We start from the raw sequence: 22,532 nt of genomic DNA on the forward strand, positions 1-22,532 counted from the left end.
GATTCGGATACAAGCTCCTGAGCCCAAGCGAGGCGGAGGGCATCAGAAGTCCTACGAGTTCAAAAGCTCAGGAAGCTTTAGCATCTGGTCAGGCAGCAGGAGCTAGAGCAGTGCTGCCCCAAGTGTGTGGTCCAGTGGAGCAGTTTAACTTGGGAGCTTAGTGGAAACACAAATTCTCGAACCTTCTTGCTGGGTGGGGCCCAGCAATGTGCCCTTTGACCAGCCCTCAGGGTGACCATGATACACACTCAAGTTTGAGAAGGGCCAAACCAGTTGCCATGTCCACAGAACCACTAGATCCAGCCCGGCCGTTGCTAGCAGAGCAGGAAGGTGCCCCACACCAGAGCCTGCAGACAGGGAGCGGAAAGGGCCTCCCTTCAGGTTAGCGGGTACCAGCCTTCGCTGGAGCGAGGGCTCACCCTGAAACTGCACAGACGGCACAGCTACACAAATGTCGTCCCCCAGAAACTCACGTGTGTTATGAGCACCGACTTCTCAAGTACAAAGATCTACATGATTTCCTTTCTTGTTCGATACTTATAAAATCCCGAGGCCTGGGTTGCAGCCTCCCTTAGCCAACTGTGTGAATCTCTGAGACTCCGGCAAGGCAACCTGCGGCACCATTAAAAGTAATTCAGACAAACTAGCGCATCCCTGGACAGGTGCCACCTGGGGAACCAGAGCTGTGAATGGAGACAACGGTGAAGGCATCGCTGTGGAGGAAGTGGTAAAATGTACCAGGAAGACCGAGCAGGAGACAGGGGTGGATGCTAGGTGATCCAGAGATCGTGTTTACGCTTAAAATCGCCTTTCCTTGCAAGTTACCTATTCGGGGCTTTTAGGTCTTTGGGGCGAAGGAGAAAGAACTGCAGCTTTATCTCTTAAGCGTCTCTGCCCAAGCGAGGGAGATCCTATAATATTAGCAGATGCCCGTGGAAATTTTCTGGCACCAATTCCATAACTTGGGGTCGGCCAAGTTGAAGAGAAAGCCTGCAGAAGGTGTGGAGGAGATGTCAGTGTGCAGAAAAAGAGTGAGAAGAGTTGGGCAAAATAGAAAGGAGAGGGATGAGGCTGATTTGCTCCCTTTTCCCTGCACCCCAACCACTGAATGCTGTCTGTTCCTTTGAATCATTTGCTTGTCAGCCCTAACAAGGTCACAGCAGTAGTGACAATCTTAGTCTCCACCGGTGTCTGTGGCTAATTAGAATCGGGCAAGAGTCAGACTGCTGAGAAGAAAATTATAGAAACAAAATATTTATTTATTTATTTTTTCTGTAAAAGACAAGGAAAGGGAACAGTGCCCAAGAGAGGGACATTCATAAGCAAATCCTGTGCTCTTTGCCACATCTTTAACTAACAAACCCCCTTTGGCAAAAGAAAACTCAGGTAAGCTAGAATCGCCTTTGGAGAGCAAGGTTTAATGCTAACCCAGGATTATGATAACTTCTTAAAGTCCTATCAATTCCACCACACTATGTAGGAATTACTCACAGTTCTTTTTCCCCCTTAACCTCTGAAAGACCAAAGGGGCTAACCACATCTGGGTTGCACTGAGGAAGTAAAATGCATTTTTTTTTTTAAATCATCTACTGCCACAGAAAAGCTTGCATCTCACGTCGTCTTCGGTAAAGTCCATTTTGCTTGCAATAGTTGTATGATCCTGATTTCTCCAAGTTCCGTTCTCCGTAAGAGAGAGATGCTGGCAAACGCTATCGCTTAAGTCTTGTTTTTCCCTCTCTTTGCCTTGGGAGCGCCTGGCCAGCGGAAGCCGCGCATGCGCAGGCAGTCGGCCACGTTGTGGGCGATGTAGTAGAGGTTCAGCATCGCAGCGGGGCTGAGAATGTCCACTTCGGGTTTCTTCTGCTTCTTCCCATGAGGCAAGTTCCGGCTTTTTCCTCTTTTCCCTTTACCTGGCTTTCAAAGACAAGTATATACATGGGGCAAAAAGTTACTTTTTATAGCCTCGACATAATTTTCAACATACCTATTGAACTTAAGAAAAAAAAAACTTCCAAAAAGGAAAAGTTTGTAACAACAAAAACTTTTGCATGGAGTGGAAGGAGGAGACACGTGCAATCCGATTCAATAAATGTATATTAAGCACCTCCACATTAAAAGAGACCCAGCCTAATACAATGTGTGGACCTTGTTTGCATTCTGATTTAAACAAAAAAGACAGTTTTTAGGCAACTGGGGATATTTGATACTATCAAGGAATTATTCATTCTATGAGGTTTGATAATGGCGCTGGGTCATGAAAAAAATGTTTACACATTTCAGAGATGCACACTAAAATCTGTAAGAATGAAGTTAAAGAAGGCCCGAGATTTGCTTTAAACTACTGCAGTCCCCCTTCCAAAAACAAACAAACAAACAAAACAAACAGATGAAACGAATGTGGCAAAATCCTAATAATTTATGAAGGGATATATGGGGATTCATTTTACTATTCTATTTTTGTGTATGTATGAAAACTTTCATAATAAAAATTAAAAACATTTGACAATCAGGATGCAAAGATATATTTAGGCACTTGTTATACAGCAGTCTTTAGCTCATTAAGCAGCCATGTGTATTGAGACATGAATATAAGGCACTTAGAACAGCGTCTGACATGAAGCAAGCACTCAACAGATGATTGTTGCCATCACTTTATTGCCGCTAATCCTTAGAGCCGTATTTGAAGGGAAGTAGGTATCATTTGGCTCAGCAAGGTCACCGTGCAAACTGGTCTACCAGGCTTTATGTCTGTGTTTTTGCCATGACCACAATCTACAATCTGTGAAAGAATAAACTGATAAATTCACCATCCAAAGTAAAAACTTGTGCTCTTCAAAAGATATTGTTAAGAAAATGAAATGCCAAGCCACGGACTGGGAGAAAATATTTGCAAATCTTACATCTGATAAAGGTCTTATGTCTAGAATAGGTAAAGAACTCTTGAAACATAATGAGAAAATAACCCAATAAAAAATGGTCAAAAGATTTGGACACTTCCCCAGAGAAGATACACAAATGGCCAATAAGCACATGAAAAGACACTCAACATCAAGTCATTAAGGAAATGAAATTAGAACCATAATGAGCACACGTTTGTTACAGTGGCTCACGTTTCAGAGACTGACCATACCAAGCGATGGTGAGAACATGGAGGAAATGGAACTCTCATACATTGCTGGTGGCAATCTGAAGTGACAGAAACACTCTGGAGAACAATTCAGCAGTTTCTTTAAAAGATTAAACACATACTTAGCATATAATCCAGCCATTCCACTCCTAGGTATCTACCAAGAGAAATGAAAGTATATGTCTATTCAAAGACTTGTACATGAATGTTCACAGTGGTTTTATTTGTAATAGCTAAAAACTGGAAACAACCTAAAAGTCCATCAGTGGATAATAAATAAGCAAACTGTGGCATCGCCACACACTGGCATACTACACAGCAATCAAATAGACTAACTATTGATACAGGCTACGACATGGATGAATTTCAATGTAATTATACAAGTGAAGTAAGCCAGATCCCTTCTCCCAAAAAAGAATGCATTCTGAGTAATTCTACATATATAAAATCCTAGAAATTATAAACTAATCTACAGACACAGGGCAGATCAGTGGTTGCCTTGGGATGGGGTGTGGTTGGCAGCTATGTATGGAGGAGCAAGAGAAAAGGACTGATTACGGAGAAGCACAAGGAAACTCTGGGGTGATCGACATGTGATCTTGATTGTAATGATGGCTAAATGGGAGCACACACGTGCCAAACTTAACAAACTGTACATTTTAAATAGGTGTGATTTATTTTGCATCAATTATAGTTCAATAAATCTGTTAAGAAATGATTACAAATAAGTGAAAATTTTCTGTTTCTGAGCTGGTTGGGTTGGTTCCCATATAACTCTATGGCTCTTGGCCGTTCCCGGGCTCAGAACACATAGCTCCGGACTTGAAACTCTCCAAACTCCTTAATGAAGACTACGTGGCTACAGCCACACTGGCCTTCCTTCCACTCCCTTCTACTTCTTCACAGAGCTCCCCTGTTCCCACCTCTTCCTGCAGACCTTCACAGGGGACATGCTTTATTTCTTCTCTTTCTGCTGGCCTCTGCTCAAATACCACCTCCTTAGAAAAACTTCCCAGACACCATGTCTCTTTCTATCCGTAACGAGGGTGACCACATAATTTATTGCCCAAACCAAGACACTTCAACAAACGTAAACTGGGACCGTCCCAGGCAAAGTGGGGAGGGGTCACGGAGGATCTCCGGGTCACGTCACTTTCCATCTCCTTACCTACCTTAAGCACACTTCGCCAAGAGTATTTTTTGTCTATGTATTTATTGTATATTTCCCTAACCAGAGGTTTGTCTGAATTTACCACTGAACTCCCTAGGTCCTAAACCAATGTCTGGCACATCGTAGAGATGAGTAAATATTCACTGAGCAAGTAAGTTGTAACTCAGATGCAATGCAGACCCAAGATTTAAAAAGGAAATGTAGATGTCTGCTTTTCTGATTTTTAAGATGCCTCCTTCATTCACTCACCAAATATTTGTTAAATATTATTTGGTGAGTGAATGAAGGAGGCATCTTAAAAATGTGCATCAGGCCCAGCACATTTACTCACTAACTATGCTGTCAAAGAAGAACCCAGGGTACATGGCGTTTTGATGACATAGGTTGAGCAGAGAGTGACCTACTCAGGGATATGAAGGAAGAAGGGTTCCTAAAGAGTGGCCTATGGCCTGAGGGGTAGGGAATTCTTAGAGCAAACAGCATATGCAAATGCTCTGAGGTGAGAGAGAACACGCCAAGATGAAGGGACCAAAAGAAAAAAAAAAAAAGGAGTGGGGGTCGATGTGGCTGGCTCAGAGGAAACCACAGGGTATAGGGCAGAGGGAGTGGTGGGAAGAATTGTTGAGGGTGGAAAGGTAGGCCGGGCGCAGCTCTGGTCTGCAGGTCTTGGAAGCTAAGGTGTTCGACCTTTATCCAAGGAGGTGTGGGACACCATTAGCTTAAATGGCTTTATTAAACTATTCTGCTTCAGTTCCCTGACAGAAAATGGCGATATCAACCTTGTGAAGTAACCTGGGAAGGACTAAGTTTACATTAGTGCTTTTACATGCAAAGAACCAAAAGGAACACAGATTTACTAAACACATTTCTATACTACAGTCTAAAGGGGTGAGGAGCCAGGCTTTCCAAGGTGAAACAGGCAAAGCATCTAAGTGAGGAGCAGAAGGCTATGGGTACTTAGGGAGCAACTGTTAGCAGGAGGTACTTCTCTGAGCTAGGTCTGTCTTGAAGAAAAGTAGATCAAAGCTGGAAATTGGGTTGGTACAGGAGTGTTCCAAAATGTGGGTCTAATGTGGGATTTTTTTTTTTTTTTAAGACAGGTAAGATAAAACGGCAGATAAAGATGAAGAACTTGAGGCCCCTTTATCAAGGACTCTGAGCACCAAGCCCAAGCAGAGCAGTACTTAATTGAGCAGACAATGGACGCCCCCTGAGGACCTACAAGATGACATACTTTCTCGGACAATCAAACTGGCAAGGAAGGAAGACAAAGGAGATGGAGAGCCCTGGATAACATGGACAATGAGGTCGTGGGCTACTGCCAGAATCCAGGCAGGCGGTGAGGAGGGCCCCAGGACCAATGGCAATAAGGGTGGGAAGCAGGTGACAAGAGATTAGATGAGCGATGAGAGTTTGAGGCCAGGAAATGAACTTACCATCAGAGGATTAGAGGCAGTAGTGGTTAAAAGAGCTAGTTTTTGAACATGGTTTGAAAAGGCTCTCTGGTGGAGAGATTGAGCAGAAGTTGGAAATGGAGGTTTGAAGTTCTCAGAGAGTGGAGTGGTTTAACCTGGGGCTCTGTGAGCCCACGACTTGGAGGTGAGATGGAAGTAAGGACTTTGCAACGTTTCCTGGGCATAAAGTGCCAGAATTCTCTGCACAAAACGTCTCTTCCAAAGCCTCCCTCTCCACAGGCAGCGGTCCCAGTCGCACCTGAGCTCACTTTCTACTTAATCCACAGAGAACCCTGCACGGGACCCAGAACGGTGACGGCAGCAGAGTGCCTGGCCAGTCGCGGTTGGCACTTACTGGCGCCCAGGGGTTCCACATTACGTTACCAGCCTCTCTTTATTTCACACATGAACCCATCTTCTGCGTGTGAAAAGTGGCTCGAAAGAACCAAGGAACCAAAATCAACCAACTCAAAGGCAGAGGGCTCAGCCTGATTCTGCTGCTGCGGTGCCCCCTTCAGCGCGTGCGGACCGCCTGGGGAACCCGTCTCCCCCCTCGTCTTTCCTCCGAGTGTTCAGATCACTGGGTTGGGCACCACCCACAACGCGAGGAGATGAAGGCGCCCATCTCGCGGCGTGGGTACCAAATCTCGGCAAAGCGTGCCTCTACAAGGAGGAACGGTAGAAATTAATTCAGTGAGAGCCTTGGAACCTCTTAAATAAGACGTGTATTACCATGGTAACTCCTTTCTCAGTTGTGCGGATGAGTGTGGCATGGGTTCACAGTCTTGAAATGAAGAGACCGACCCCAGTTCTCGGTATCACCTGGGGGCGGCGCCCCCGCGCCCATTCCTGCCGCGCACCCGGCTTCGTCCTCCGCACTCGTCTGGGAACCGCCGCAGGTCCAGGACCTCGCCACGCTTCCGAAAAGGCCGACAAGCTCCGGGGAACTCGGCGGGGTTAAGGGGCAGCCCGTCACCGAGCTGCCACCACGCCGGGCTTGAGCGCCCGCTTCACCCGGGCCACCGGCTCCCCGACTCGCAGCGAACACGCCGCAAGGACAAGGGACGCGCGGGCGGGCCGCGCGCACAAACGCGGGGCGGCGCGTCGCGGGGCGGGGACGCGCAGTGTTTACCTGTTGCCGGGACACCGGGGCCCGGCGCCCGGCTGATGGGCGGAGCCGGGCGGGCCCGGCGAGTGTCGGCGGGCCCGGCAAGTGTCCCCGGACCCGCGCACGCCTTGCTTGTAGCGTCCGCTCTCCCCGTGCGGTCCCGGCTGGGCCATTTCACTTCGCTCAACGGCGACGACGGCTGTGAGCGCCCGGAACCCGGGCTCGGCGCTGGGGCGTCTGGGTTTGGGCGGCGGGGCTCGAGCAGGAGCGTTCGGGGCCGAACCAGGGCGGGTACAGCGCAACGAGCGGGCTGTGCTCGGGCCTGTATGGTATTGGCCTTGGAGTGAGCTGACTCGTGTTTGAGTCTGAGCTCGGCCAGAAAGGTCACTGGCTGACCTTGCAGAAGTTAGCCAAGACTCCACAACCTCTTTTAGAAGGTGAGATAAAGCCTTTGAGGATTGAAGTGAGAGTAACATGGAGATATGTTTGTAAAAGAGCTTGATAGCGGGCCCCGAGGGATTAAGGGCCTGAAAGTTCTTACTCTCCGTATGGGATTAGGCAAGAAAGGACACAGTAGGTGCAGTTCTGCGCCCGGTGCTGCAGTTCATCCCCACATCCTCCTCCCTGCAGGGCTAGGCCACAGTTCTTTCTTTTTTTATGACTACTCCTTTTCATCCAATAGTTTATTGAGCATCCACCATGTGCCAAGCATTTCAGTTCTAGGCCCTGAGATTTCATCCCTGAATGAGGGAAAGTCTTTGTTCTTAAAGGTTTTTTTTTTTTGGGGGGGGGGGCGGGGATAGAGAGGCATTAGAAATGATAAGTGCAACAGAGTGTATTACACTGGGTGTATTAAATTGATGTGATGACTGGTGCTTTTTTAGATTGGTGATTGGGGATGGTCCGAGGAGGTGACATTTAAGCTGAGATTTGGATGATCAGGAGCAGTCGACTATGCCAAGAACAGGGACAGGACATTGCAGGCCAAGGGCAGGAAAACAAAACTGGACTGGGAAGTAGAGGCGGGATCTTGAAAGGATCTGCAACCAAGGATAAGTTGTTCCGCCTTCTTTTGATGAATGACTCGGCTTCCACCTCGGGGAGTACATGTACCAGTATTGATGTATCAGATTCTCAGAATCCTTTCTCTAGTCCTCCATCAACAAAACAAACCCAAGTTCCAACTACTTTAATTTGGTATTTTTTTCATTAATCTGTAGGCCCTTGATATGGCAAATTCCGCCTTCTGCTTTTGCTCTCTCCTCTACTGGCTCCTCTCTCAATCCCTGGGTGATGTGGCCCACACTCCCCACATTTCTTTGGGTAATCATGACTCTCAGGTTAACTCCTTATTGGGTTCGCTCCCAAACCTGTTCCAGCTCTGCTTTTCCTGAGTTCCAGATAGGAGGTCCAGAGCCCTGCTGTAAATTTTCAAATTCAGCTGTCTCAAAGTAGACCAGTGGTTGGGGGTGACATGGAGGGTGTGTGTGTGTGATGGTGGTGGGGCCGATTGACCTTACAAAGGGTTAAGAGTCGGGAGTCATGGAAATGTTCCATGTCTTGACTGTGGTGGTAGTTACACCAGTGCAGAGCTGCCTACATAATTTGCCTAAATCAACGCAAAATGAAAATAGGGGGAAGCAGGAAAAAATGCCACCAATGGTACTAAACTATAAAAACTCCCCTTTCCAGGTATCTTCCCTTCCCATGGGATGCTACCCCACGTGGGTGATCTCCAAATCAGTGCAACCTCTGTGATGGGTTGTGCTTGGTACCTGGATCTGATGGGTGAGATTCTCTGAATGTGCTGGGGTGCCACCATGCTCTGCCCTGAGACCTCAGTGCCAGCCTTACCCCGGAGTGGGGGCAGAGGTGCAGAGGTGAGTGGGAATCAAGGTTAGGGGGCATGGAGGTGACAGACAAGACTCAGCAGTTCATGCTCCAAGTCCCTCTTCCAACACAATCTGTTGTCCCCCTTAGACTTCATTTAAGAAATACAAATTCAAAGATAAATTAAAAATTTCAAGACTGTGAACTCTAAGCATTAAACCCCAAGCACAGGGCCCTTCTGAGAGTAGCACCCTGTGTGATCACTGGTCACGTGCCCATGAAGCTGGCCCTGCACAGGTGTGTAAACATTTAACAAAACTCATTATACACTGCAAATGAGTATAGTTTGTTATACATAAATTATATCCCAATAAAGTTGATTTTAAAACTTCAGCTTTTAGGAACTTCAACGTCACCATATCTAAAATCAAGCATTTCTCACAGCAGATATGTATCTCTTTCACTTTTGATAATGGCATCAGCAGTCATCTAGGACCTAACTGGAAACTGGTCAACTTTGATGCCTCTTTTTTGGATATATCCACAGCTTGCTCTCACCCACTCCAACTCGAGCTGCCTCCTGACTTCATGGTCTGTGGATGGATGGTGGACCTGTGCTCAGTCACCTGGGCTCAAACTTTGCTCCTTGTCAAGCCCTATCTCTCTGAGGACTGTCCTTCCTCTCTCACTCTGCCCCCTTCCCTAGACCACCTCCTGTGTCAGGTCTGCACTGGCCCTGCCCTGTTTTCCTGCCCTCTTAGGCTTCTCTCCACCCTGGTATTGTTCCCTAAAGCGTAGATTTAATCATATCTCACCCATTTTTAAAAACTTTTAACGACTATTTCATACAAAGTTAAGAACTCCTTGGTACGGTGTTGATGGCCTTTCAAAATCTTGCCTTAATCTGCTTTTTTAGTTTTATTTATTCTCACAGGCCCTACATACTTTTTTTTTTTTTTGGTCACACTCCTTAGTCTCTGGGATTTGATGCATTCTCATAGCACCCAGCTTTCGCTTTCCATGGTCACCCTTACCTGGAATGCCTTCTCCTCCTTGCCTATGAAAAGCCCATTTAAACTTCAAGGCCCAGTACACATTGTACCAACTCTGTGAGCTCAACTAATCACTACCAGCACTTTGTGCCCATTAAAGTGAGCCAAGTCCCCTGGCATAGTTATATGCTTACTTGTCTCCTCTTTTCCATAGTGGGCAACCTCTTTCAGGCTCATATTTGTGTGCTATAGCAGTAATAATTGACATTAATGGAATAATTTCATGGTTGAGTGAGAAGCATTATCCCCTTCATTCTGCCAAGCCCAGCAACTTCATTCTCATTGACCTCCGAAACTAAGTTGATGTTGCTCCTCTCTGCTCCTCCTGTTACATCTCCCCACTTGTTCCTGAGAAGTGCATTGTGCTCCTTGCTCACTTAGTCATCTCATATCAAACTGCCTCTCCTGGACTCTGTTGGCTGATCTCAAAGTCCATTCCTCAGCCTTTTGCCATTTATCTTATGTCTTCTCACATGATGTCAGTGACTACTTCTCTTGGGATGATACAATCTCTATCATGGAAGAATGGCCTCCATTTGAGCTCCGGTCCTCAGGCCCCATTATTTCCTGGACCTAGGGCATCTCACCTTCATTTTAACCTCCTGTGTCAGTGGCAAAATTGCTCTCCCAGCCTTTGCCATCTCTGACTCATCTCTCTCCAACTTGAATGATGAGTCCATCACCAAGGCCTCTGCATCCTCTGGAAATTCTCTCATATTGATCCCTCCCTTGACATCTGCATTATTTTAGACTAGACTTTTGTCATTTTGTATTGAAAATAATAGTTAATATTGAAAGAGCACTGATGTCAGGTGCCTTGCTGAGTGCTTTGCACACATCATGGCATTATTACTTCACTACAGCCAGTATCATCGTTACTGTTAAGTTCTCCAATTTGCACTTGAGGTCAGAGAGAGCGAGTAACTTGCCCAAGTTCACACAGAGTCAAAGCCAATTTTGTCTATTTGTTCAGCCTGTGCTGTTAAACACTAAAATTATTCAGGAAGGTGCCCTGGACTTGAGGCCAGAAGATGTGGGTTCAAGTCTTAGCCTCACTATTTATTAGTTAAGCAATTTTGGGCAATTTCTTTCCTTGGGTTGCTATGAAGGTGACATGATAGAGTAGATGTGAAAGTGCTTTGTGAAATCAAATTGTTTAAAGATATAAAGTTGGGGGGATGGAATGGGGAGAGGTACAAATTTTCAGTTATGAGATGAATAGGTCCGAGGATCTCACATAAAACATGGTGACTATAGTTGATACTATATTGTATAATTGAAATTTGCTAAGAGTAGAACTTTAATGTTCTCGCCAAAAAGTAAATAAGTGAGGTGATGGATGTGTTAATTAACTTGATTATGGGAATCCTTTTACAATGTATATGCATGTCAAATCATCATGCTGTAAACTTTAAATATATTTGTCAGTTATACCTCAGTAAAGCTGAAAAAGATGTAAAGCACAAGAAAGCATGCTTTGTCAGTGGACTTCAAATGAGACATAAAATGAATGGTCTAGTGACGATCGGAACAACTTGGCAGCACCATTTTCCATTGACCCAAGGGATCTTCGGACTTTGCACTGGAGAAAGCCTTAGCTTTGACCTTGCAGAGAGATGAGTGAGGAGGGCTGCTGAGGTGTGTGGCTGAAAAGCAGACTTTGTTATAACACGGAGTGCTGGTTACGTTAGAATCAAAATATCATTGACAACATATGCATTTTTCTTAAATACTAGTCTACTTAAAAATCACTTAAGGTTTAAGACTTAAGAGCTGTTTATTCTACAAGAACTGAACAAATCTTCCTGTGTAAACTAGAAGATGTTAAATTTAGATAACTATTCCAACTCACATTTGAATAGCACTAGTTAATTTTATCTGTTTATAAATATACATCCTTATGTCTTCTTTATTAATAGTAACATTAACTGTGCTGTACTTTAAAAAAATTATAACATTACCAGAATTGAAGCATGCATTCTTAGAATAGCCAAACTTAGAATATTCTATCACTATTTTTCTTAGAAGCTACATTTTAAAATTTCTATTTCCTCCTTTCTACTCTGGTAGTATCTTCCTCCTTTTTCCCCTCCCTTACTTCCTTTCCTTTTTCTTTTCATCTCATTAAGTTCCACAGTATAGCACTGCATTCACTTCACCTATTATAGTCCTAATATTGATGAAGTTGCCAAAAACATCAAATATTCTTTGAAAGTCATTTCCTCTGGTCAGCCGCTATGGTCACAGTAGCGAGAACCCAGGGTACAGTAAGAGCAGCTGGGGCAGGCTCAGGAGAGGAAATTCTTAGAGAAGGGGGTCAGCAAACTCTAAATATTTTAGGCTTCGCAGGCCTTATGTCCTCTTTTGCAGCTATTCAATTCTGCTGCTGTAGAACGAAAGCGTTTATAGACAACGTGTAAATGAATGAACATGCTGTGTTCCAATAGAACTATTATGGAAACTCAAATTTGAATTTCATTAAATTTCCATGTGTCATAAAATTTTTTTCTTCTGTGGATCCCCCTGCCCCCCAACCATTTAAGAATGTAAAAATCATTCTTAGCTCATGGGCTATATGTCAGTGGGCCAAATTTGGCCCAAGGGCTATAGGTTGCCGATCCCTGATCTAGAGAATTAAAATGCTATTTATTATTTTTGCTGGGGGATTCTTTGAAAGAAAGGAGAATGAGGTGGAAAATAATAATAATCAGCAATTGGACACTAGTGTTTAGCAAGTATTATTCTAAGTATTATATGCACATAGACTCATTTAATCCTTACAATTCTAGAAGGTAGGTGGTATTATTATTCACATTTTAAAGATGGGGAATCTAAGGTATAGAGAGATGAAATAACTTATCACTTATTACACAGCAAATAGAATCAGAGCCTAGATATAACGACTCACCAAGTTGGGTCCAGTACCTTCCATCTAATCCATTATGCTATATAACCTTTCTGGGTAAAATATCTCACATCTTGTGGTGAAGACATATTTTCACAGGCATACACATGGAGGATCTTTATCATGCCAGCTCCATTAAGCTTTTGAACAAAAAGTTACAGAATGTTCAAAGTAATGTTTCCATTTGGAGGCAAGGGGACAGATGGCACTCGTATTTAGTAAGGAAGTCATCGGAGGTGTTTGGGCAGAGGTGGAATGACTTTTGCACTTTTGCAGCTCCTTAGAAAGACTGGTTATTTTCTTTTCTATAAAATAAAAGTGAAAATTTTAAATCCTTGCTATTTCGAAATTTAAATCTGCCTCATTATAAAGGAACAAACAGTGTGAACACCTCCCCGTAGCCCACTCAGGCACAATATCATTACATTTATAGGATCTGGGAGTCTGAAAGGCCAGAACTACTGGCAGGAGATGATATTTCAGATTGCTCTGTCCTCTTGCTTGGGTCTTCTGGCCCGAATATTACTACAAGCTGATTGTATTGAGATACTTAATTCTGTTGTAGACATTTTAGTTGTTACTATAGAAACTATGAAGTAGGGAGATTCTCGTCAGTGAAAATATTAGAGGCTAGATAAGCACCCAGGGGATGCTGTTCAAGGGATTCTTGCATTGGATGGAGGTTGGCCTAGATGATCTCAGATCCCTTTCAACTCAAGAGTATATTTCCATAGAGAAATCTGCTTCCAAATATTGAGATGTAACATTTTAAGGGTAATATTAGAATAGTGAAACATTGAAAAAATACATAAGGTACTCAAGACTTACCTTCTATAAACAATTCGGACCAGGAATTCTGAAGGAATACCAGAGGCTACTGAAAATTCACTAGTGGAAAAATAACATAATTCACATGTTTTCTAAAAGTCACCAATTAGGACTTAACCATGCCAACGCTTCCAAAAGTATTTCCATGTTGTCGCCAGTACAAACAGAGCTTTGATCTCTCCCTTTGTTCTACCCTATTTTAGAGATTACATATTTCCTTATATTATTAAACTGCCAACTAATTAATATCTCAGTGTTGAGTGGTGAGAGTATACAGGAAGTGAGTTATTATTTTTACTATGCCTATATTCTTTTTTTAGGTGGAGAGAAAATGAGAATGCAGGAGGCCCAGAAGAAGACAAAGGTTATATTTAATATATAAATAATAAAATCATGCTGTCATATATACTCTTAAAATTTTTGATGTGTCTCATGTCGAAAAGCATCATATAAAATATATATTACTATTAAACACATATAAGATAGTACTAGCTGCTTATAGAACCCACTGAGTGTTTCACAAATGTTTATAGCTAAATTCTATGTTTTGTAAAACATTCTTTTATTACAGAGAACATTCTGTTATCACACTAATACAGAAAAGTCTGGTCTGGAATTATAGGTACAGCAGATGTTACTGGACCATGCCCAGTATTTCTGAGATAATGGCGGGACTTCCCTAACCTCTGCAAATCACCCTGGATACACTTAGCATGTAGCTTCTCAGAGTGCCAAAAGAGTGGCAAAGTTCATACTTGACCTAACCTGGATGTTAATTACTTAACTCACCAATTATAGCATTGATGAGATCAAGGTCATGGATTTGATTGTTATATAAACAAGTGTCAGTTGTGTTCCAGAACCACAACTGCATTCTTATCCTCAGCTAGTTTTATTGTGAATATGGGTCATTTCGAGGACTAGAGGAAACAATTCAAACTCACCACAGCTACATGGGGGAGAAACAGAAACCATCAAAACCCTTGTCTGTAGGATTGTCTTTATAACAATGATTATTGTTAAGAGAAGACCTGGGGAAACTGTGGATAAGGAAGTTGGCCAAGGAAGCCACAACTGACTATATCAGCATAAAACACTGAAATGGAAATCTGTTGAAAATCCAAAAATCTCAGAAAGTCCCACTACCAATCTCATGAGCTCACTGGGAAGCTGCTGTAACTCACTGTGTCTGGCAATCCAGATTGCCTGCTGGCAGCGTGCTCCTCTGGTCCAGTGGTTGGCTTGTCCATGTGAATGGCTTTAGCCTAGTGGAATATGAGCAATTTGACTCATGCCACATCTAAGCAGGAGCTTTAAATGTGCTTGCATGGTCTGGTTTGTTCTCCTGTTCTTACCCTTTACTATGAGGATGGTACATCCCAGAGAGGGGCTATTCTATCAGCTTAGGGCCAGAATAAGAAGACATGGGGAACAGAGCCAAACTAGCAAGTCAACCTGAGTTGACCAGAGCTGCAGCCAATGCCGAGACCCATGAACGAGATATAAAAGTTTGTCATAGGTTGCTGAGATTTTGTAGTTGCTTATATTCGTCTACTCCTAGGGAATACTAATATAAAATTTTATATATTCATCTTTTTTAACTTTCCTTTTGTATCTAATGTCTTTAAGAGTCTCATGTTGAAAAATTTTAAAGACTGAATTTCTAACTCCAGTTCAATTCTCTTTTTATTAAAGTGCTTCAGTAGATAAACAGTGTTATCAACAATCAACACAAACTTTACTGAAATATTCACAAATAAAAATCTTCTACTGTACTAATCACTCAAATAATGGTCATCTGTGTAGTAACATTAATCACCATTGGGGGTTGAGTAATCTGAATTTATTCTTAACCACACATATGGGCTCTCAAATTGGGAGATTCAAACTGGTTACCTTAGCATATGGGGCTGGCTGTCAATACTTGAATACTAGTCCCAGCAAGTCAGTGAAAAAATGTTGTGATATGAAACTAATCACTTATCCTTGGTGCCACAGTTTCTCCATCTGCACTGGGAATTAATCTTCCCTTAGAGAAAATTGGTAAGAAAGTATAAAATGTTAAGGCTTAGCATACTTCTATGCCTCAGAAAGCATTCATGTGCATATTTTTAAAAGGGCAACTTATTTGTTCTTGACACAAATTAAATACTATATGGTTTTAAAAGAAATAGATTGATGACTGCTCTTTCCTTGAACATTATCTTTTTACTTAAATCACATTAAATTTATAGAATAGGGTTCAAAGATGATATGCTCAGTAAATTATTTTGATTGCTTCAAGGACTACCGTCCTACTTTGGCAAAATTTACAAATTATTTTTAAAAGATTCATCCATTACATACTTAACATTCATTATGACCTTTCCATAAAAACAGAAATCCTATTACCCTAAAGAGGGGAAATCCAAGCTTTAATTAGAGTTTTGGTACAGCTCCTTTGGAGATGGTTTATAACTCAATCATGACTTCCAAATGAGACTGTGGTTGACAAAGGACAGAGTAAATGAGACTGTCCTCTGACAAAGGACAGAGTTTTGATTAGACCTCCTTGGCACAATTAAAGTGGCCTGGGCTATCACGAAAAAGATTCAGTAGTACCTATGTTGGAGGAAGTGATTTAAAGTTACAAAAACTTGAAAACATAGATGACAAATGTGGGGCTAGAAGAGAAATAAAATTATTCAATCCTGACTGAATCAATCAGAAACTTTTCTAAAAACGTTTCTGTTGGGAAGTATGTGATTCGGCTGTAAGAGAAGTTGAAAGAAGTTGGTACGCCAACCCTTATATTTTCAAAGAAATATGCAATACTTTCAGGTACAAACAGTATCGCTAAATCTCCACACAACACTTTGAAACCACTAGCAGAAAAAAGAAAATAATCAGCATAGAAGCAGAAAAATGGAAAGCTGTAATGTTCTTGCTGTTCAATTAATAATCGATCATGAGTACAAATGGACATGCCATCTCAATAAATAAAACTTTCGGTAGTTAATTTAAAAAAATGAATTAGATTAAAAAACTCACAATTTTCTGCAGTGTACTCAGTCATTTTAAGACTAAGATAGTTTCAGAAATATAGAAATATTCTTAAAGAAGTCCTGACTGTTTCACACTGGTTGTGGGGGAGCACTCTAGGCCCTATACAGAGTACACAAGGAAATAATTTTTACATTGAACATAGTTTCTTAGGGAATAAAGAAAAAACACTTTACACGATACACAAAACACACATGCAGTATTCAGGTAATGGTAAATCATCCTTCACAAAGGAGGTGCAGGTGCTCTAAAATCATCTTAACGCTAATGATTTTAGAAAGAGGTGAGTGTCAAAATTTTAAACTTAAAATACAGACTTAATTTCAAAGTTGGTTTTGCCAAACCTCTGGTAAATCCTAGGAATCCAGGGTGAACAGAAGGAAATGTTCTCTTTTATAACATGCACCTCCCATTACTATGATGAATGCCATAGGCCAAATGCCATAATGAAGTTATTCTCACTCACTCTTGGGACCAGCAAAGACCAGGCTGGTTCTAGGTAAAACTAAAAAGTAGGGAGAAGTCCCACAAAAGAGCCTGTCCAGGACTGATCCAGCAGGAGACTTCCAAGGCCACCTGGCATCCAAGAGACCCCAGAGCAAGTCGATCAATTTTTTTTGTGACTCAGGGTCCCAGCCTTGCACCACCTCGAGGCTCAGTGGGCCCCAGAACACCCTGAACTACACTGAATGTCCTTGGACTGGGCCAGCTCTCCCCTGGACAAGCACTTCTAGAGCTGGAAACAAAGGCTGGATGGGCAGGGTAGGCAGAGCACCATTTATTGGAGCCAACCCCCATGAATCAGAGGCTTTGCAGACAAGAGCTTAGTCAGTGATTCTGGAGCAGCTCTTCCCAACAGATGGGCTGTGAAAACACCTCTCTTTCCAGCCAGATCTCATATGAATAGTGGAAATCCTCAGGCAGATCCAACCTCTGCCCCAGCACACTCTGCAAGCAGTTATCCACAGGTGAAAATTCAGAGTCCTGGGGTCTGTCATATCGGCGGCTGTTAAAAGCCTCAATGTTGGCCCTCAAGGTGCATTCTTCTGCTTGGAAGTCCCATGGCCTGGCATCTATGTCTGTGATGGGAAGAGAGAGAGAAAAAGATGTTTACAACACAGGACACTGCTCCCCTTACTATAGAGCATGGTCTATAGGATATCAGCAATGGACTGCTCAGAATTCCTTTTTCTGTAAAGAGCAATGTACAAAGTAAGTGAACAACATGCTGCCACTCAGGTTTAAAACACACACATGCCCACATATATATGCTTTTATATGCAGAGAATATCTTTGGAAGGGTAGTCTAGAAACCAGTAACAGCGATTACCACTGAGAAGGAAACGGGACCCTGAGGGAGGTGGATTCTTTTATTGTATTTCCTTTTCATTATTTCACTTTCTTACTAGTTATATGTACAGTAAGTCCTCAACATCATTGATTGGTTCTATGACTTTAAAATGATATATAATGAAACCATTTTTACCATAGGTTAACTGATATAAACGAGAGTTAAATTTCCAAAGGCATCTCATCAACGTTATAACGGAATGACTGAACGAAATGATGTTATTTGAGGACCTGCTGATTATATTTTCAAAATGCCAACTCAGTTTCCTTTCTTGAGCTTTTCTCAGGGATGGGGGTTTCCCAGTTAGAATCACCAGCTCTCAAAGAATGGGGAGAGGCAGGAAGGGATACAACAAAGAGAATCAGAATGGACCAATTACTAAAGACTTTCCTGATTCCCTGGTACCTCTCTTAACACACGATAAATCTGTGTGTTGGTTTATGTTAAGATTACAAGGTGAAGGCTTCCATGGAGGTAAAAACAGAAAACATAATCTGTTTTGCTTCTATTTATCCCACTTAGGCACTTACTTCAGGGCCAGAGATACATATTTCCCAGATGTCTTATGTCCCACACTCAACGGTTTATCTTAAGGAAGTGCAGTTGGGGTTTAGGCTCATGAGAGTAGCACAACAGATGGGCAATTTGCAGGATAAAACATCTTCATGTTTTAAAAAACTATAAGAATTTAAATAGTTAATCGTGCTTTATGTCTTTTAGTAGAAGTTGCATCCTGGCTTGTTATCTGCCGATCATATGCTTCTCTTAGTTCTCTGCACCCTTTACTAGAGCACCCTCTAAAATTCAGGCAGGTTACAAACCCCCGCAAAGACAAGTTATTAGTCATCTTACCAAAAACTCCTAAATGCAGTTATGCAAATAATGGTCAAATCCCACTAAAACAAATGTCAATACAATTAAAAAGCTCTCCAAAATAAATTTTTCCAAACTCTGGTCAATCTTTGCATAAGTCTTGGTAAGTTGGCCAGATATTTTAATGTCTCCTGATGTGAGGCAATATGCAGTTCCCTACTTACCTAGAATGTACCATAGCCAAAAAGTTTGAATTCATCGAACCTTCAGATCTAACTTATAGTTTATAGGTAATACCAGAGATAGAGGAATAAGGTAAATGACACCACAAAGAAGCAAGTAGACAAATTCAGAAAGTGGATGTTCTGCAAGAAACTTGGCCTAGTTCTTCAATTCGTGTTTTGGGGAGAGTGATGAGGGGAATGACTGCTAGATTCAAAACTAATAAAAGGATATAACGACCAGATGGAATTTATGGTCCTGGGTTGGATTATGACTTGGAAAAAAATAGCTTCAAAGAATGTTTGGGGGCAACTGGGGAATTCTGAATATAGACTTGATTATTAGATAAAATAAAAATGTAGCAATATGGAAAGGTGGAGATAATGTTAACTGAAGAGAGGTTATAAAATAAGCACGTAGAGTTTGCTTTCATTTTAATAAAATGTGTGTGTGTGTGTGTGTGTGTGTGTGTATAAAGATCTGGAAGAATATACAATAAGTTGTTAACAGTGGCAATCTTTAGGTGGTAATGAATATGACAGAAATGTGGTAATACTGTAAAATGTTTGCTTATTTGTATTTTCTAACTGCTTTGTAATAATAAAAGGTTATTTTAATTTAAGAAATCTCTCGGGAAACCTCTCATTTAAAGGAATGTTTTGGAAAGGAGGTAATTATCCCTCAATATACTTGGTTAATAAAATGAATTTTCATGGAAAGGGTACATGCTAGATTGGGATAGTGCCTTAGTATGTTATATCAGCGCCTGACCTACAATCGCATATTTTCTCATCCAAAATATGTAACAATTCATACTATGAGAGTATAGGTAAATGTTTACTTAGTTTTGTTTAAACCCCAGGTCAAGAGCTCTGAGAACACTCACCATTCCCATAAGCCCAGTCATCGTTCATGCGGTGGCGCACTTTCTGGTAAATGGCTGACATGGTTTTCATGTTGCTTTTCCTCCACTGGCGCCCTAGGTACTTGGTCTGTATTTTAAGTAGCTTCAGGACATAAAGTTGCAGCATGGCCTGCTTGACCTTGAGAGCCCGCTTTAAGATTGGAGCAGATTTAAACACCACCAGCATCTGTCCATTCAAAGAGGGGTGGAGTGAAGAAAGACAGACAACAATCTAAAGTTCTCTGGAATTTCCAACTCACAGACAAATTAAGCCAAACCTGGCTGGCCTCAGATGACCCTGGGAAACTTTTGAGAATCTATGGTCCAAGCTCTACTTGGATTTAGACTTCAAGAACATAGAGGAACGACTCCATTTTTATTTCGCAATTAAAAGTCTCTACTAGTCAAAGTGCATGATATATATGGTACAAAAAAATTCTGTCATACATCTCATTTCAACTGTTTGTAGTTTCTTGTGTACCTTCTAGAGATAATTCTACATATGTATATATTACTTTTATTAATAAAATGATAGCCAACTATATATCCTGTTATATTGTTCCATACCTTGCTTTTTTAAAACAATGTATCTTGAAAATTATTCCAAATCAGTATAGAACTGCCTCATTCTTCCCAATGGTTGTATAATATTCTATGATAAGGAAGTACCACAAATTATTTCACCATTTGGTCCCATATTAATGAGCATTTAGGTTGTTTCTAATCTTTTATAATTACAAACAATGTTGCAATGAATACTCTCAGACTTGTGTCATTTGGGATGTGTGACTACAATCCAAGTAACAATGCTAACTTCCCTACCAGAGATGCCCGGAGCGAGAGTCCATATTCAGCTCCCCGAAAAGAAATGGACTGGGAAATAATTATCTCAAGTAAAACAGATGTCCAGAATTAGGAGGGGCTAAATCTTATGTAGCATTCAGTGTCTGTCTATAGAGTTCGCAAAGCAGGAAGTCCACAAATATTTACCGAAGATGAAAAAAATTCAGTCAAATGGACACCTCTGTGATCTGAAGCCCCACTCACCATGGTTCTGGAATGCTTCCATTTGGTCAGTTTATTAAGCAGCCTCAGAAGGTTGATGCAGGAAAAGAGGTTCCTCCAGCAGAACTGGTTGTTGTCTCCAGCTTCCTGTAATAAGGCATGACTATCATTATCTCAACCCCTACAAGGCTTTCATTCCCACAGAAGTCTGAAAGTCACTATTGGTCAGTTTAGATGAGGCCTTCCATAGAAATGCTACCTCTTCAACAACCTGCTCTTCACACACTGAGGCCTTAAAGCATGCATTATCTTTCATTTGAAAATACACAGCTGCCAATCCTGGAAAACTCTACCTAGAGCAACTACTGACTGGTTAGAAAGATGATACATGAACATAGGAATTTCATTTAAGCAAGCTTTCTTATACGGCTTCCTCTAACAAAGTTGTCTGAGTGTCCAATTTTCTCCATTGGGTGTCGCTTCCTGTAACAGTCCGATGAGTGGAAAATTACCCTCTCCTCTCCCAAATTAATTTGAACCAAGCAAGAGAGGTATAACTGTAATGTGGATTTAACATCCAAGATTTTTAGAGTATTAGGCTTGCCTAAGATAAAAATAAGACTACGGGTAAAAAAGTTTCAGGAGGATTCAGGAGAAAAAATGGTGTAGTTGATAGAGGCTCTGTTCATCCCTCTGGTGACCAGATTGGGGTTGTGACAAGGAGCAGCAGCAGGGAGAAGTCGCCTGGGATCTAGATGAACCAGCTATACAACTAGGGAGAAATACAGGAAGTCACCCTGCAGCAGTGGAGGGTGGGACCCAGTAAGGACCTGGGGCTGCCAGGTCTCCAGCAGCTGAGTGGGACTCAGGCTGCAGCAGCAGCAGACGACTTTTAAAGAGGCCATGTCCGTGATCAGATTTTCTCACTAATGGACCTGCTCGCTCTGAGCATCAATGTGGATTTGGGGATTTGGCTGTGCGCAGTGGGTACCAGGGCACAGGAAGACATTGTCAGAGTGAGGGCCAGGGAGAGACTTGCTCTGTATAGAAGTGCCAGCAGTATACACTGTTCCCTGTTGAGCCCTCCCACATACCAGTACACTAGACACAGCACCACCATAGCCATAACGTCATCAAACTGGATGACAGGTCACTCTGCCCAGAGGATTTCCTGAAACCCCGCCTCCCCCAACTCGTGGCCCCACCCAAGCCACATACAGGTGTATCCTCAGCGAGTCAGGTGCTCCTTGCTGAGCAGCGCCTCACACTGGAGGCAGCTGGCATCAGTTTCTGGTGTGGCCTTCACTAATAAGACGGGGAGACTTAGGAGCTTTGCTTAGTACATAGAAACAGACAAGGAAAGGCAGCCAAAATGGGAAGACAAAGAAGCAGAAACCATATGACAGAACAGAACAGAGATCCAGATATAATGGAGTCAAGTAATCTAACAGATGCAGAGTCCAAAACACTGGTTATAAAGATGCTCAATGAACTTTTGGGAAATGTAGATAAATTCAGTGAGAGCTTCAATAAAGAGATAAAAAACATAAAAATGGTAATGGAAATTATAAAAAGGAACCAGTCTGAAATGAAGAACAGATTACCTGAGATGAGAAGTATATTAAATGGAATAAACAAAGGAATAAACAAAGTGAATAAAGAAAAGGATCAAATGCCCTATCTAGAGGATGGGAAAACCAAGGATACACAATCAAAACAG

General features: G+C 42.2%; 2 protein-coding genes and 1 long non-coding RNA gene across 5 annotated transcripts in view; 1 reads left to right on the plus strand and 2 right to left on the minus strand.

Moving 5' to 3' along the window:
* Positions 1-1,238: 1,238 nt before the first annotated feature.
* Positions 1,239-7,033, minus strand: SMKR1 (small lysine rich protein 1). The gene is given in 4 exon segments (XM_036230928.1): positions 1,239-1,914; positions 6,885-6,929; positions 6,931-7,012; positions 7,014-7,033. Coding segments are annotated over 4 exon segments (345 nt in total). The 3' UTR covers positions 1,239-1,716.
* Positions 7,034-7,175: 142 nt separating this feature from the next.
* LOC107512807 lies at positions 7,176-15,642 on the plus strand. 2 transcript variants are annotated; one of them, XR_004954062.1, is made up of 3 exons: positions 7,176-7,297; positions 7,745-8,740; positions 13,796-15,642. It is a non-coding gene; the product is annotated as an uncharacterized LOC107512807 (long non-coding RNA). The 2 variants fall into 2 exon arrangements; XR_001597391.2 differs by having other exon boundaries at positions 8,553-8,740.
* Positions 15,643-15,872: 230 nt separating this feature from the next.
* The window catches only part of STRIP2 (striatin interacting protein 2), a 38,290-nt gene continuing 31,630 nt past the window's right edge, over positions 15,873-22,532 (minus strand). For both annotated transcript variants that reach the window (XM_016148691.2, XM_016148690.2), the window contains 3 exons: positions 20,855-20,959; positions 19,790-19,994; positions 15,873-17,596 (listed from right to left, as the gene is read on the minus strand). In XM_016148691.2, the coding sequence (XP_016004177.2) occupies positions 17,346-17,596; positions 19,790-19,994; positions 20,855-20,959 (561 nt within the window). In that variant the 3' untranslated portion in view covers positions 15,873-17,345. The remainder of the gene's footprint in view (positions 17,597-19,789; positions 19,995-20,854; positions 20,960-22,532) is intronic.

Source organism: Rousettus aegyptiacus, unplaced genomic scaffold (assembly GCF_014176215.1).
Source record: "Rousettus aegyptiacus isolate mRouAeg1 unplaced genomic scaffold, mRouAeg1.p scaffold_m13_p_13, whole genome shotgun sequence".
In the NCBI taxonomy this organism is placed as follows: Eukaryota; Metazoa; Chordata; class Mammalia; order Chiroptera; family Pteropodidae; genus Rousettus; species Rousettus aegyptiacus.